Source organism: Aphanomyces astaci (genome assembly GCF_000520075.1).
Source record: "Aphanomyces astaci strain APO3 unplaced genomic scaffold supercont1.17, whole genome shotgun sequence".
Taxonomy (NCBI): Eukaryota; Oomycota; class Saprolegniomycetes; order Saprolegniales; family Verrucalvaceae; genus Aphanomyces; species Aphanomyces astaci.
This window is the reverse complement of record NW_009798280.1, coordinates 183,845-196,482: the sequence shown is the minus strand read 5'-3', so window position 1 is coordinate 196,482 and position 12,638 is coordinate 183,845. Positions and strand designations below refer to the sequence as shown.

The following is a 12,638-nucleotide window of genomic DNA, read 5'->3' as shown; positions in this document are numbered from 1 at the left end:
AACCAGCCCCAATATCGCAAACAAGGTCAACAACGCCGAATTTTATTATGGCGAGTATTGATCCGTGGACGAAACCGGGGCGCCCGCGCTCCGTCCCCTTCAAACCTCTATAAATGAATATGTCGTGGCTTGTTGTCGTGTCTTTGCAAAGCTGACGGACGCTCTTGGCACGGCCATTTTATTGGGCTACCTGTGCTGTAGTGTCCTGTACCCATGAATGCGATTGGCTTATCGACAGTGACTGCGACGTGTCACGTCGGGCTTCGTTCCTTCCCACCGCATCTACGGCCCTGTGAGCTACAGCCTCCCTCATTACCGTACATGGAGGTGCGACCAACCTCCTACATACCTCAACCAGCTGCTCACTTCGCCAAGTCTGCACTTGTTGTTTCTTGCATGGGTTTGGGGCTTCGACTTAATCAAAGCCACCTGTCCCTTTTCTGTTTGATCGCCGGTCTGCATCACACAGGTCGTTCGCAAGTGAGGGTGTTAGTTATCTGGTGTTTGATTTACAAGGTTACCGCGGCGGCTTCACATGGCGTAATTTGCAATAGATCGTCCAGCCACACCAGGTTGCTCAAATCATGTACCGGTTCCGAAGGATACGCTTCAACATCTCCGTGAAACTCGAGCACAGCGCGATGCATCGCAGGGTTGTCGATGGCATTCATATGGAGCATTCGAGGCGACAACTTCTTCAGCGGCGGATCGTGAGACAAATTCTTTGGCGAGGGGACGTCGGGCGACTGCGGGGACCGTTTGGACGTGATTAGATGCAGCAGCTCAGGCTTGTGTCGGACAAAGAGGGGATGCCAATACGTGTACGTCGTGGCATTACCGCCCAAACGCTTCTTGAGGAATCCGTAATTGTTGAGCTGGCGCTGAAAGCTCGTCCATCGATTGTGCCGAAAGTATCGAGGCAGCACCTCCTGACTCAGCTGATGCACGCACGTGAACTGGATGGACGTGCCGTTGTCCACCCACATGACGGCTGTGTTGGGGTCAGCCAGCACCTGCATGAGGGTCTCTGGGAACCGCAGTGCACGGGGACTCGACGGCATGGCACCTCGCAACTGCTGCACAAGCTGGGAAATTGTTAGAATGCAAATGCATAGGGCTGTGGAGACGAGTGCGACGAGGTGCGTGCCTTCGATCCATGGTGGGTGCTGTGCGAAGTTGAAACCGCCAAAACTTGAAAGGATCAAAATTGTCATCCGGATAAAACCTCAATATTCGATGAGTATATAAACCTCCCTTAATACATACTCAAGAATGTTGGTCTTGATTTTCCTCCGAACTTCTTGGACGGCAAATTTGGAAAGGGATACCGGTGGTATGTACGAGGTGGTGCTGCATGTGTACGACTTGACGCGTGGCATGGCGCGGCAGATGTCGCCCGCGCTTCTAGGCCGACAGATTGAAGGGGTGTGGCACACGGGAGTCTTTGTGTATGAGAAGGAGTACTTCTTCGGTGGCGGTATCCAGGCCATCCCTCCCGAATACGTGGTCGAAACGTACGGGTCACCGGTGCAAGTGCTTCGACTGGGGACGACCCAAGTCCCACACGAAGCGTTTATGGCGTTCCTCCAAGACGTGAGTCCACGTTTCACGGCTGCCTCGTATAACTTGCTCACGAACAACTGCAACAACTTTTCAAACGAAGTCGTCAACTTCCTCGTCGGCACTAGCATCCCTCAGCACATCTTGGACCTTCCGAACGAAGTCTTGTCAACCCCCATGGGGTACGTGCCTCCACCCTGCTATCTTGTGACATGATCCATGTAGTGCTATGTTTCGTCCCATGATCGAACAAATGCAAGCGAACATGGCCGTCAACGTCCAGTCGCACTGTGGCGGCAACCCGCTACCGTCGTTCCCAGCACCTTCATTCCTTACTGCGCCATCTCACGTCGCTGCGTATGTGTCCTTGCATGTGTCATTCTCGTCATTGTCTCGATGGAAACCTTACTCTTCCATGTAGACGACAACCCACCGCCGCCGCCGCCACGGTCGTCCCAAAGTCCTTGGACAGCTACACCCGGCCCTTGATCTGTGGCGACCCCGCATTGCATGTGGATCGGATTTTGTCACACGTTTCAGCTGTCCATTCGTTGTCGTCGGAGGACCTTGCGGCGTTTCAACGACTGGCGGCGTATGCCAAAGCCACGTCTCCCCCGTCACCGTTGCCCGACGACGACAGGTAGGTACTACTAGTATTACTAGTCCAGTTGTTCCCGTCTATTAGTAGTAAGTAAACCAACCGACCGGCGCTTTGCAGGTCCATGTGGTGGCCAGCACTTTTGCGCCTTCTCCGTCAAACCACCTCGAACAACAGCCATCCATTCATGGCCCTCTGTCTCGTCCGCGTGGTGGTGCTGGTGGCCGAAGTGGCCCCGGCGGCGACCCCCCCACCCCCCGACGCTGCGTCCGTCGTCGCGCTTCTCGTGGATCACGTGGACCAACCGTCCGCCGAAACCTTCTCGTCGGCCCTTCGTATCGTCTACTTGAGTCTCCTTGCGACCATCCTGGCGACGCCATCCGCCGCGGCGCTGCTGGCACCCCATGCGCTACGCTTCTTGCCGTTTGTGTGGTCGACGTGGCATCGCCTGCCGCGTTCGCATCCAGCAGCCGCGGTCGCATCTGCCATCGTGTTCAACTTTGCACAGACTGTGGACCTGGCTTTAGACTGGACGGTGCAGTTCACGGTCGTGGGTGGTGTCGCAGAAACCCTCGACATGTATGCGACATCGTCGGTGGAGTTGTCGACGCACGATCAAGAAGTAAGCGCGTGTGATGACGACTATATAGAGTGGGAGGTCGATGATGTGATTGATTAATTGGTAGGCGGTCGAGCGGTTGGTGGCGGCTCTGGGTCGGTTGCTCCGACAAGTGCCGTCGGCGCGGGCGTTGGCCGTCGAAGTCGGGCTCGTTCATGTGCTGACCCGACTGAAACCAAAAGTAGCTGCGACGCATGGAGCGCTCACCGCACAAGTGCTGGGATTGATTTAACATGGATACAATATAGATCTCTGTCACATATATACATACACTCGAACGGCAGACCATCATCGTTGTCGATCGAATGATTGTCCGACTGCACGGCACAACTGTACCATAAGGATCCAACTAATAAAAAAGAATAAAAAATAATTTTAAAAATTATTCATAGTAGTGGACGAGGTAGGAATATATCATGAGTCGATAATAGTACGTATTTCCTTCGTCCTCTCGCCTAATAACTAATACTATTACTTCAAAGTAATAGCTAGTATGACAACTACTACAGTACATCTTTGGTAGTACTGGAGCGGACTTGTCAAGTGGTTTTCGGCGGTGGTTTATACTGCTGGGCCACACATGCACCCTTGAGATCCACGAGCATGTCGAGCATGGCCACTGTGAAGCTGTGCGGGTACGCCAAGTGCGCCGCCACGGCCGAGTCGAGCCACCCGCGGGGGTTGATGTGCAGCACAAACGTCACCAAACAACTCGTGTCGTCGTTGTCACTTGAAACGTACTCGACGGATGGCGGCGCCACGACAAAGCTGGCATTCACCACGTCCGCTCGAACGTGTCGAGTGCTACGTGACGCTGCCACGTCACGACTTCATCGGTTTTCATAGTGGTGGCTTCTACCTGGGGCAGTCGCGGTGACTGGTCGAGTGCAAGACCAGGACGTACGTGCCGTTGGCGTCGCGCCGCCAGTGCCTCGCCAGCACGGCGTCCCGCGCCTCTGCGACCACCGGCCACAGCGCCACCGGATGCAACTGCCACCACATCACATCATTGTGGGTATCGACAGAAGCGACGATCTTGGCGTGTTGGATGACGCTGTTGGCCATGTAGAATGGACTGTCGAGCTATACAACACATCACCACGACGTTCGATACATGTTGTGTACATAAATATATATTTATATGCAATACGATCATCCTCATGATTGTCAAGTCGATATATTTGAAATTGGAGTGTTTGGGTGGTGCTCCATCGAGTATGAGCAGAATCACCAAATCGACAATGACAATCGATATACGACCAATCAAAACCGAGAACACGAATCAACTAGCCAATCAAATGATCCACTCACATTCGATCAATATATTCAACATTGAATTAGTGTGTGACTGAAATTAATGTGATACTGGACGACATACAAACATCAGGACAACGAAGAATCGATATATCGATAGATTTGGCAAAGAATCAATCAGCACAAGAGTCCATAGCTGCATAAACGGACACTATCAACTTTGATTCTGCTGGTCATACAGTGTCACTTGTAGCCAAACACCATGTTTAACTAAAGGTGAGAGATTCACATGACAAGTTGCTTTGGACAAGATGTGACGACGGGTATACACATGTCACAGTATCACACGTAGTATTCAACACAGCAGTCGTAGCACGGACCTGGTAGAGCATGTCAAAGACCTGGGCGGCCGACGCACCAGGGATGGACAGCGATGCCTTCAACACGGCGGCATGCGTCGTCGTGGGATGGCGGAGGCGGTGGACGCGGAGGTTGGTGGTTTGGGCATGCAGCGTCCACGAGCGATGGGTGGCCCCTACCAACACATGTCGCAGCCACGCCAGCTGTTTCTTGATTGGTCGAGGGGTGGGGCCAATCGATGCTGGCTGGACGACGAGGGGGGGGGGGGGGGGTCGCGCCCGTCGGTACGGGTGCCACCAACATGGGGTCCCCGAGAGACTCGTCGTTGTCGTCCTGGGCCAAGTACCACTGGACGTACTTGCGCCAGTGGTGCTCGGCCTGCGTGATGCACTCGAGAAGGCAGTTCCGCCACCAGATGGCTGTCTCAAGCGACTCGGCGGCGAGCGCGATGGGCGCCGTGTGTGTCTTGGTCAGGTACGACCCCGCCGACGCGGTGAGGGCCGCCGACGAGAACGCCGCCGCGCCTACGCCTACCATGCCGATTCCGGCCAACCCGCCCGTGAGAACCTACATATGCATCCGCAATTAGGTTGAGAGATTGATATAGTGTATCATCGATTTCATGTTTCGATTTGATATATATATATCCAATGGACATCATCGACGTGGAATTATTCTATATTGTAGATCTGACGCACTAGTATATATATATTTATTTATTTATATATATATAAATTTATATATATATATACTGTATATACGGTAGTGTGGAAGAAGCAGTAGTCTCACGATATGGACAGATGCATACAGGATAGTAGTATCGACTTTGGAGACGTTTTGGATACAAACGATACAAACTTCATTCTAGATGGGCATATATATATATAACTCATAACCATCAAAATATTATTCATATATATATATATATATATATATATATATATATATATGCGATAGGTTGGCACACACACGCAAAGACATACCAACGTGGCAGTGGCGGCAGTGGCGGCGGTGGCGGCGACGGCCATTTTCTTCATGCGCGCTTTCTTGATGTTCGCCTTGGGGTCAAAGTTGAAGTCAAAGCCATCACCGGACGAAGAGCTGGAGAGGAGCGAAGGGGGATGGGATGGGAAGGGGGGTGGCGGCTGGGATGTCTGGACCGAAGCGGTCTGCGGCGGCGGCGGCAGCATGTCGGCCCCTTCCTCGGACGATCCGTTCGAGTTGTCGTCCGTGAGCTTGTTCGAGTAGTGCCGAATGCGAAAGGTAAAGAGCTTCTTCGACTCCATGAGACTCGGGGACTCGCGCACTTCGTCCACGGTGCAGCCCGGCCCCAGCACGTACCACCCTATGACAAGGTCCCAATATGATATACGACGGTGATGGAGGTACCTCGAGGCTCTCGGTCGCCTTTTTTACGAAAGTAGCACAGGATGTGGGTGCCGTTGGCCGACGACCGAATCATAAAGTACCGCTCGCGCCATAGGTTGACGTGCGCGCCTTTCTTGCGCAGCCATCCCTCGATGCGGATCTCGCCGAGCGCGGCCACTTCCTTCCCCACCACGTCGGGCATCGACCCCGTGTAGTTGAGTTCGAACTCTAGTCGCATTTCCTCGAGCAGATGCAGAAACTTGGGCTTCATCCAGTCGCGCAGCGCCACTTCGATCTGGATGTCGTCCTTCGCCGCGCGCTTCATGTCGTGCTCCTTCTTCCGAGCATCGGCCACCAACGCGTCGCAGTACGCTGCGATCCGCGCGTTCATCTTGTCGCTGACTTGTTGGCGGTTGATCACGCGACACAGCTTTGTCAGCGACGACAAGAGGATGTGCCGCCCGCTGTCGGTGCTCGCGTATCGCGCCATGAAGTAGTCGCTGCAGATTTTATCAAAGAGCATCATGATGTCCTCCGGATTCGACGACGTCCGCGCAGCAGATGTGTTGTGCCGCGGCGACATCGACTCTGACGGCTTGGACGACGAGGGGGACATCGGTTGCTTGCGTGGGATCGTCTTGGAGGTCATGCCCCAACTTCGTAAATGGTTGTAACGGTCATTTTATCCAATCACCGCGCATGATTTCGAAGATATCGCAAAAACAAACATTGATTGGCTTAAAAGAAAGCTTTTAGACGTATCAAAGGCCGCCATTTCGAGCATTTCGTTGAACGCAATCGGATTGGCTAAACTTGAATTACAGTAAAAGTTATCCCAACTCGCCATCCCTGGCAATGACGGAGTTGATGATGTCGTCCATGTTGGTGTCCCAGTCCTCGGAAGAGAACGACCTCCTCTTCGATGCAGATGCTGGACCCGTCAATCCATAGCCCTTGTTGTCTTCCACGATGAACTCGTCGGACAGACCTCGAGTCGCCATCTCGCGCAGCCGCCCGAGGATGTTGCATGGAAGTTGCGCGAACGACTCCCGTCTTGGCAGTGCGCCCCCGCTCATTTCTTCCGCATGACCAATGGTTCGTTCGTTGTCTTCATCGCTACCTACTTCTTTAGTCGCGGAATCGTCCATCGGTAACTGCGCGGTAGACTTGACGGTGTCCCGAAGCGTGGACAAGTGCATCAATGTCTTCTCCGGCTGAAACTTGAGGCTCGCGCGACGCCCAGGGTTCGGGCGGAGGGTGGCATTCCCAAAGTACGTCTTCAAGATGAGGTGCTGCTGGTGACTGATCATGCACGCGACGAACTCCTTGCAGTCGATCACGTTGTCGGCGCCCGCGACTCTGTTGTACATGACCAGCGAGTCACGCTGGGTCATCTCAGGGTCCAGCTTGTGCACCATGCCTAGTAGTAGGACCATCATTCGGCATTAAAGAAAGCCTCGTATGACTATCATTCTTAAACCCCCAAAGAAAACTTTCTGGTTACCTCTAAACTCGTGGAACTCGAGCACGCCGTTGTTGTCGTGGTCCATGCTGTGAAACAGCTTTTGCATGAACGCGACTTGGCTGTCGTACATGGCAAACCAGTGCAACATCACTTGCTCGAGGAACTGGTCGATGTCGATCGTGTCGTTGAGGGCCAACGCTTGCACGAGCTGGATGCACTCGGTGTGCTCGGAGCTGTCGGTCGTCGAGTCGAACGCAAACGCGATCTGCACCACATGCACCGCTTCCTGGACGTTGATGCGTGTGCTATGGGGGCTGTGCGGAATACCATCTCCGAACCGGGACTTGAGCAGCTTTGCCACGGCCAGAGCGTGGTCGTACTGGGTTGTGTAGTGGCCCACTGCAACCAAGTTTAGATCCACCAACATTCAAAGTCTACACTTGAAGATTGCACCCAAAACGACCAACACTCTATTTGTTGAAGATGGTATCCAGACCATCATTCCAAACCAAAATGTAGGTCCTCCACGATTTATGTAGTACCGTGAAAGAGCACGCCAACAAGAAAGAGAAAGAAGTCGATGGCTTCTGGCGACGGTCCCATGGGCTGTGTGGCGCACACGGCGGCGTTGGACCCGATGAGGATGCCAAAGAGTCGCACCCGGGCGTTGTTCTATCCTGATTATGACGACACGTGTTCCCATGGAGCATGTACCTCGCAAAACTTGTGGATCGCCGTGTCGATGCAGATGAGCTGGCCGATGGCCAACTCCTTGAGTCCGTAGTACAAGATGAACAAGTCTTCCACGAGACCGAGGAACCCCGACCGAGGCTTGCCGTTGTAGTCGTCGTGGATGTCCTGGGTCATCTTAGCTTGGTACAGACTCGCAATCGTGCCTGCCACGTCATCAAGGGCCATGGCGTGTTTTTTTGAGAAGATTTTGCGGATCTTCTTCGCCGGCAAGTTGGCGTCGGCGATCACGTCCGAGATGCCGCGGAATCCGTCTTCGTCGAGGCCGTCGAGGTCCTAGACCCAACCCCGTTTGAACATGCATATTCATAGACAAAACATGTCATGACAGGACAACTGCATACATCTCCGCGCTTCTTCTTGCGCTTGGTGGCATCTGCGGCCGCCATGTCGACTTGGACGCCATGGTCCATGACCTGCGCCGGCTTGGGGATGCGCTTGAGTGCGTCCTGGTATTTGGTCATTAGCTCCTTGCACTCTTCCTCAAGCAACTTGGTTTTGTCCAGTTCAAACTGCAGTTCCACTTCGTGGTTTTCCTTGAGCGATTGCATTTCCGTCTTGAGCAGCAGCATCTTTTCAAACGTCGCGCGCTCGGCTTGCAACTCGGCTGCGTTGTTGGTTTGGTCGACCTGATAAGGCCTCGATAACGTCATTACGTCGTCACACACGATAACGTCATTGTACCACGTCACTTGGGGTGCCAATTGCAGGTTTATTCACTTCTTTCAACGTCGAGCCAAACCCTGTCACAAACCGCTTCAATTTCTTCATGTGTTCATTAGCAGTGGGCTTTTTCCTAACAATACGATTGGTTGGGAATAAATTCAATCAGGAGTAGTTGGTTCAGAGAATAGCAACGTTGACGAGTCATTGGAGTAAAGTTGCTGTAGAAGCTCTAGACGTACACGGCGCTGACGCCGTACTCGCGCACGAGCATCTCCGCGAGGCGCTCGCCTTCGTCGTGGGCCATGGCCTGCACCACGTCAAACAGCATCTCGGCGCTCAAATTCTGCTCCACTGTCTGGATCAATCCCACCAAGATCTACCGCAGCAGCCAATAAAATCACGACTTTGGGGTTCCGAACTCTGGACCATCCACACACGTACGTTGCGTCGATTCGGCGCGTCGAACGACTGAAACGTTTTGAAGAGCATGTCCACCTTGTCCATCGCGCCCATGTCGTGCAGCTGCATGACAAGAGACGGCCGCGTGTTGCGGCCGCGAAGGCGTTTGAGGGCGTCGCACTGACTGGTCAGCATCTCCACTTCGTCTTTCAACCGCTCCGCTTCCGTCTCGGCTGCTGCCAATTCTGCGCACCATCCATCAGGTTTAGATTGCTCAGAAGACGACGTGTACGACGTACGAGCTTGCACCCGGACCAGTTGCCCACGAAGTTGCTCGGACTGCTCGAAATACGCCATGCCGTGGTCGTACCAGTCGACCGCGGACACGATGGGCCGTCGTGAGTCGGCCAGACGGACGTCGTAGTCTGCATAAATCGCTGCCCCTAGGCTCCTAATATATATCATTCCAGATGGATCGTACAATGATCCAAATGGCCTTGAAAAAGGTCGCCGTACTGGCAAATTGTGTCGAGGACGTGCTGGTACCGGCCGAAGAGGCTGGTCGCGTGTTGCAGACAGTGAAACGCCACGGCCGTGCGCAGCCGGTTCGGCATGGCTTTGCCCGTCGCGAGCACCGACGACTCACGGAACTTGAGCTCGCAAAACAGAAAATACGACGTAAAGTGCTTGGACTCGTCGTCCAAACTGCGCAGCCACGTGTTGATGTACCGCAGGTCGCTCGGTTTCACGCGGGGGTGGGTCTCATGGGCAAGGTGGTCCAATACGGCGGCAGGGGTCACGGCCAACGGCGACGTCGGCCGTGGCAGCACCGCGTGCCATGACGACGATGCAGATGACAATGTTGGAACTTGGCTCGTATGTTGGTTGTTGCTGTGTTTGCTGGGATCGAACCCATGGTGGTGATTATTACCAATCGGGCTACACCGTGGTTATCAATGAGTCATCGAGACTTTTTACGGCATGTGAACGAGATGTACGCACCGCCGAGGCGACGACGACCGCGACCACGACGCGGAGCTCGGTTTCTTCAAGTGCCGGATGCGGGCATTTCTTTCCGGACCGTTCATCCCTTGGAACGGGTACATGTTGTACGACGTCTGCGGTCGAGTCGGTGGCGCGGTCGCGGTCGCGGTCATGGGGTTGTCTGGGTCGCGGAGGTCGCACACCTTGCTGGTCAGGAGTTTGCCGCTGCATGCAGACGACGATTTCGGTCTAGCCAAGATGAAGGTAGGTAGGAGTAGTACAAGGAAGGTACATGTAGGTAGGTCTTCTACTACCCACCGCTGGGGATACGTCGGTCCGCCGCCACGACAGACCACGCTCATGATGCTGCTGTTCTGCTGCTATATTTAGCGTTCCTAAAGGTACAGATGAAATGGCGTGACGTGGCAACGTCACACGGGTGAAAGTCATGTTGAAGGAACCATTTGCCGGATAAAATGATTATCCGGATACCAGTTGTAGCGTCAAATTTCGAAGCGGCATGGACTTGCCCGCGGACGAGCCGGCCATGTCGCTGGAGCAGATGAAGAGCAAACTGTTCCACAAGTTCCAACAAGAAGGCTACGTGGATCAAATCCGGGTATATTCATGGGGTACTGTCGGAACGGTGACGACTGATGCATGCGGCTACGCAGGTGCAATTGCGAACGTCGTTTGTGCACACCTTACAGAAGGCGTCGCACGCTGCGGCGGTGGCTGCGAGCACCAACGAGCAAGAATGGACAGTTGTAGAAAAGGTCGCCAACAGTTTGATCTGCCAGTACCTTCACGCCAAGCAGCTCAAGCACACGCTCACGGTGTTCGTCCCGGAGGTCGGACCTCGGAATTGCGACTTGCAGGACGACATGGTTCAAAAGCTGTTGCGGCTCCCCAACGACCCCAACGCACCAGATCCAATAAGCGCTTCTTCCACGTGGCTTATTGACATGCTCCGGGAAAAGGAACGCAGTGCCGACGTGTCGTCGCACGACATTCAAACGCAGACCCTCGACGAAGATCACCGGTTTCTACTGGGTACGTTATCATCGTGACCATGCTCTTGTCAAGTGCTCTACCTGCTTAGACGCGGAATTGAAGCGCATTGACGACATGTACTGGAACCAGAGCATCAACATGCAGAAAGACCAGCGGTCCTTCGAAGCGCAGTTGGTTGCGTACCAGACAGACTACGACGCGCGGAGTCAAGTTGAATTTCAAAAGGAGGTAATAGTATACTTTTTAATATTAATATCTAAACTCTCCTAAAAATATATATTGACCGTGATCAAATATAACGTTATACTACGTAGTATCGAACTATATATATATATTGCAAAAAAAAGAGATCCCAAGAAATATATCTATTATATCAAAACTCTCAAATATATAGTTATATATATTGTAAAAATAGGTGAACCCAAGAGATATATTTCTTATCGAAATTCTCAATATATATATATATATATATATACCAAAATGAAGTGCCATCGATGTATTGAAATACTTCAAAGAATACAGTATACTTCGAAGTATGATACTACTGAATCATAAAGCGATGGCTTTCATCTCGATACATATTCATCTATAACTATATATCGAAATCGTACATTTGCATTAGATTGAGCGTATCCGAGCCATGGACATCTCCATCATGCGCATGGAGGAGCGCAAACGACATGCCCAGGAATCGGACAAGTTTCGAGCGGCGCTTCAAGCCGAATATGCCGCGAAAGCCGACGGGTTGGCCGATGCCGAGGCGCGGCTTCGCCTCGAATTTGCCGACCACCGCCAGGTTCTTCGTACATTTATCGAATTCAGCAACTCCAATTACGGTCGTTCTGTAGCAACTTGAGAGCGACCTGTTTGAGTTGCGCCAGACGTTGCTGCGAGAGCTCGACAGTGTGCGGTCGAAGGAGCGGCAGTTGCTCTCAAGTATGGACGTTGAAGCCATGAAACATGCAAATGAAAGCCGGCGGCTGGCGCTGCTCGAAGACAATCTGAAGGAGCGTGAGCGGCAGCTGGACCGGACGCTTAAGGACGTGCAAGTGGAGCGAGATGGACAGCTCCGGCGGGTGACTGCCGACGCCGAAGCTAAAGTTGTCGAGAAATCCATGGCGCTGGACGCCCTCGAGAAGAAACTTGCAAAGGAATCGCAGCAACTTCGGGATAGCCAGAACGAGTTTAACGCCATGGCGCAACGAGTGGCTGTCGTGGACGGACAGCTCGCGGTACGGTTGTTGTATATATATAAATATATATGTGTGATATATACTAATGGAGGAGTAGGCAGCCAGGGGATTGCACATGGAGCAACGATTGAAAATGGATCTACTCGAGCGAGAACGTGCCCATTTAGAAGAGCTGCTCGCGGCCAGTCGGGCGGCGCAAGTCGCGTCGTCCAGCAACCACAAGTCCAATTCAATTGCCCTGGCCCATGCCAACGACACCATTGCGCGGCTCGAGGTACTTTGGATTCATACGGACAAAGATATTATATATATAATATGGAAAAATAAATAAATTATATCATATATATATAGTTAACATATCTGTAATATATATATATCAAAGCTGTAATATAAAATATATGTATATAT

General features: G+C 52.7%; 5 protein-coding genes across 10 annotated transcripts in view; 2 read left to right on the top strand and 3 right to left on the bottom strand.

The window, feature by feature from the left end:
* Window positions 1-37: 37 nt before the first annotated feature.
* Window positions 38-1,159, bottom strand: H257_07920. Of its 2 annotated transcripts, XM_009833619.1 has the most exons (3): window positions 522-1,159; window positions 350-456; window positions 38-282 (listed from the first exon to the last, which is right to left on the bottom strand). In XM_009833619.1, exons 1-3 carry the CDS (start codon window positions 1,059-1,061, stop codon window positions 252-254), a joined length of 678 nt encoding a protein of 225 aa, XP_009831921.1. In that variant the 5' UTR covers window positions 1,062-1,159; the 3' UTR covers window positions 38-251. The 2 variants fall into 2 exon arrangements, with proteins under 2 accessions (XP_009831921.1, XP_009831920.1); XM_009833618.1 differs by having other exon boundaries at window positions 350-1,159.
* Window positions 1,160-1,308: 149 nt separating this feature from the next.
* H257_07919 (hypothetical protein) lies at window positions 1,309-3,124 on the top strand. Its single transcript, XM_009833617.1, has 5 exons — window positions 1,309-1,742; window positions 1,786-1,917; window positions 1,982-2,200; window positions 2,279-2,780; window positions 2,845-3,124. Exons 1-5 carry the CDS (start codon window positions 1,336-1,338, stop codon window positions 3,007-3,009), a joined length of 1,425 nt encoding a protein of 474 aa, XP_009831919.1. The 5' UTR covers window positions 1,309-1,335; the 3' UTR covers window positions 3,010-3,124.
* A 192-nt stretch (window positions 3,125-3,316) lies between these two features.
* On the bottom strand, window positions 3,317-6,408 carry H257_07918 (hypothetical protein; the record flags this gene model as incomplete). Its single annotated transcript, XM_009833616.1, has 6 exons — window positions 3,317-3,581; window positions 3,637-3,860; window positions 4,412-4,636; window positions 4,680-4,958; window positions 5,375-5,736; window positions 5,781-6,408. The coding sequence occupies 6 exons, from the start codon at window positions 6,406-6,408 to the stop codon at window positions 3,317-3,319; spliced, it is 1,983 nt and encodes a 660-aa protein (XP_009831918.1).
* Window positions 6,409-6,475: 67 nt separating this feature from the next.
* Window positions 6,476-10,414, bottom strand: H257_07917 (hypothetical protein). Of its 3 annotated transcripts, XM_009833615.1 has the most exons (12): window positions 10,342-10,414; window positions 10,042-10,272; window positions 9,556-9,978; window positions 9,339-9,490; window positions 9,082-9,284; window positions 8,880-9,016; window positions 8,659-8,770; window positions 8,319-8,603; window positions 7,939-8,250; window positions 7,767-7,896; window positions 7,264-7,623; window positions 6,476-7,179 (listed from the first exon to the last, which is right to left on the bottom strand). In XM_009833615.1, exons 1-12 carry the CDS (start codon window positions 10,383-10,385, stop codon window positions 6,590-6,592), a joined length of 2,979 nt encoding a protein of 992 aa, XP_009831917.1. In that variant the 5' UTR covers window positions 10,386-10,414; the 3' UTR covers window positions 6,476-6,589. The 3 variants fall into 3 exon arrangements, with proteins under 3 accessions (XP_009831917.1, XP_009831916.1, XP_009831915.1); XM_009833614.1 differs by having other exon boundaries at window positions 6,476-7,623; XM_009833613.1 differs by lacking the exons at window positions 9,556-9,978; window positions 10,042-10,272; window positions 10,342-10,414 and having other exon boundaries at window positions 9,339-9,552.
* A 111-nt stretch (window positions 10,415-10,525) lies between these two features.
* The window catches only part of H257_07916 (hypothetical protein), a 5,193-nt gene continuing 3,080 nt past the window's right edge, over window positions 10,526-12,638 (top strand). For 2 of the 3 annotated variants that reach the window (XM_009833612.1, XM_009833611.1), the window contains exons 1-6: window positions 10,526-10,642; window positions 10,698-11,076; window positions 11,126-11,265; window positions 11,660-11,833; window positions 11,886-12,269; window positions 12,328-12,504. In XM_009833612.1, the coding sequence (XP_009831914.1) occupies window positions 10,544-10,642; window positions 10,698-11,076; window positions 11,126-11,265; window positions 11,660-11,833; window positions 11,886-12,269; window positions 12,328-12,504 (1,353 nt within the window). In that variant the 5' untranslated portion in view covers window positions 10,526-10,543. Of the gene's footprint in view, window positions 10,643-10,662; window positions 11,077-11,125; window positions 11,266-11,659; window positions 11,834-11,885; window positions 12,270-12,327; window positions 12,505-12,638 lie in introns of those variants that run through there. The other variant, XM_009833610.1, reaches the window with a different exon arrangement.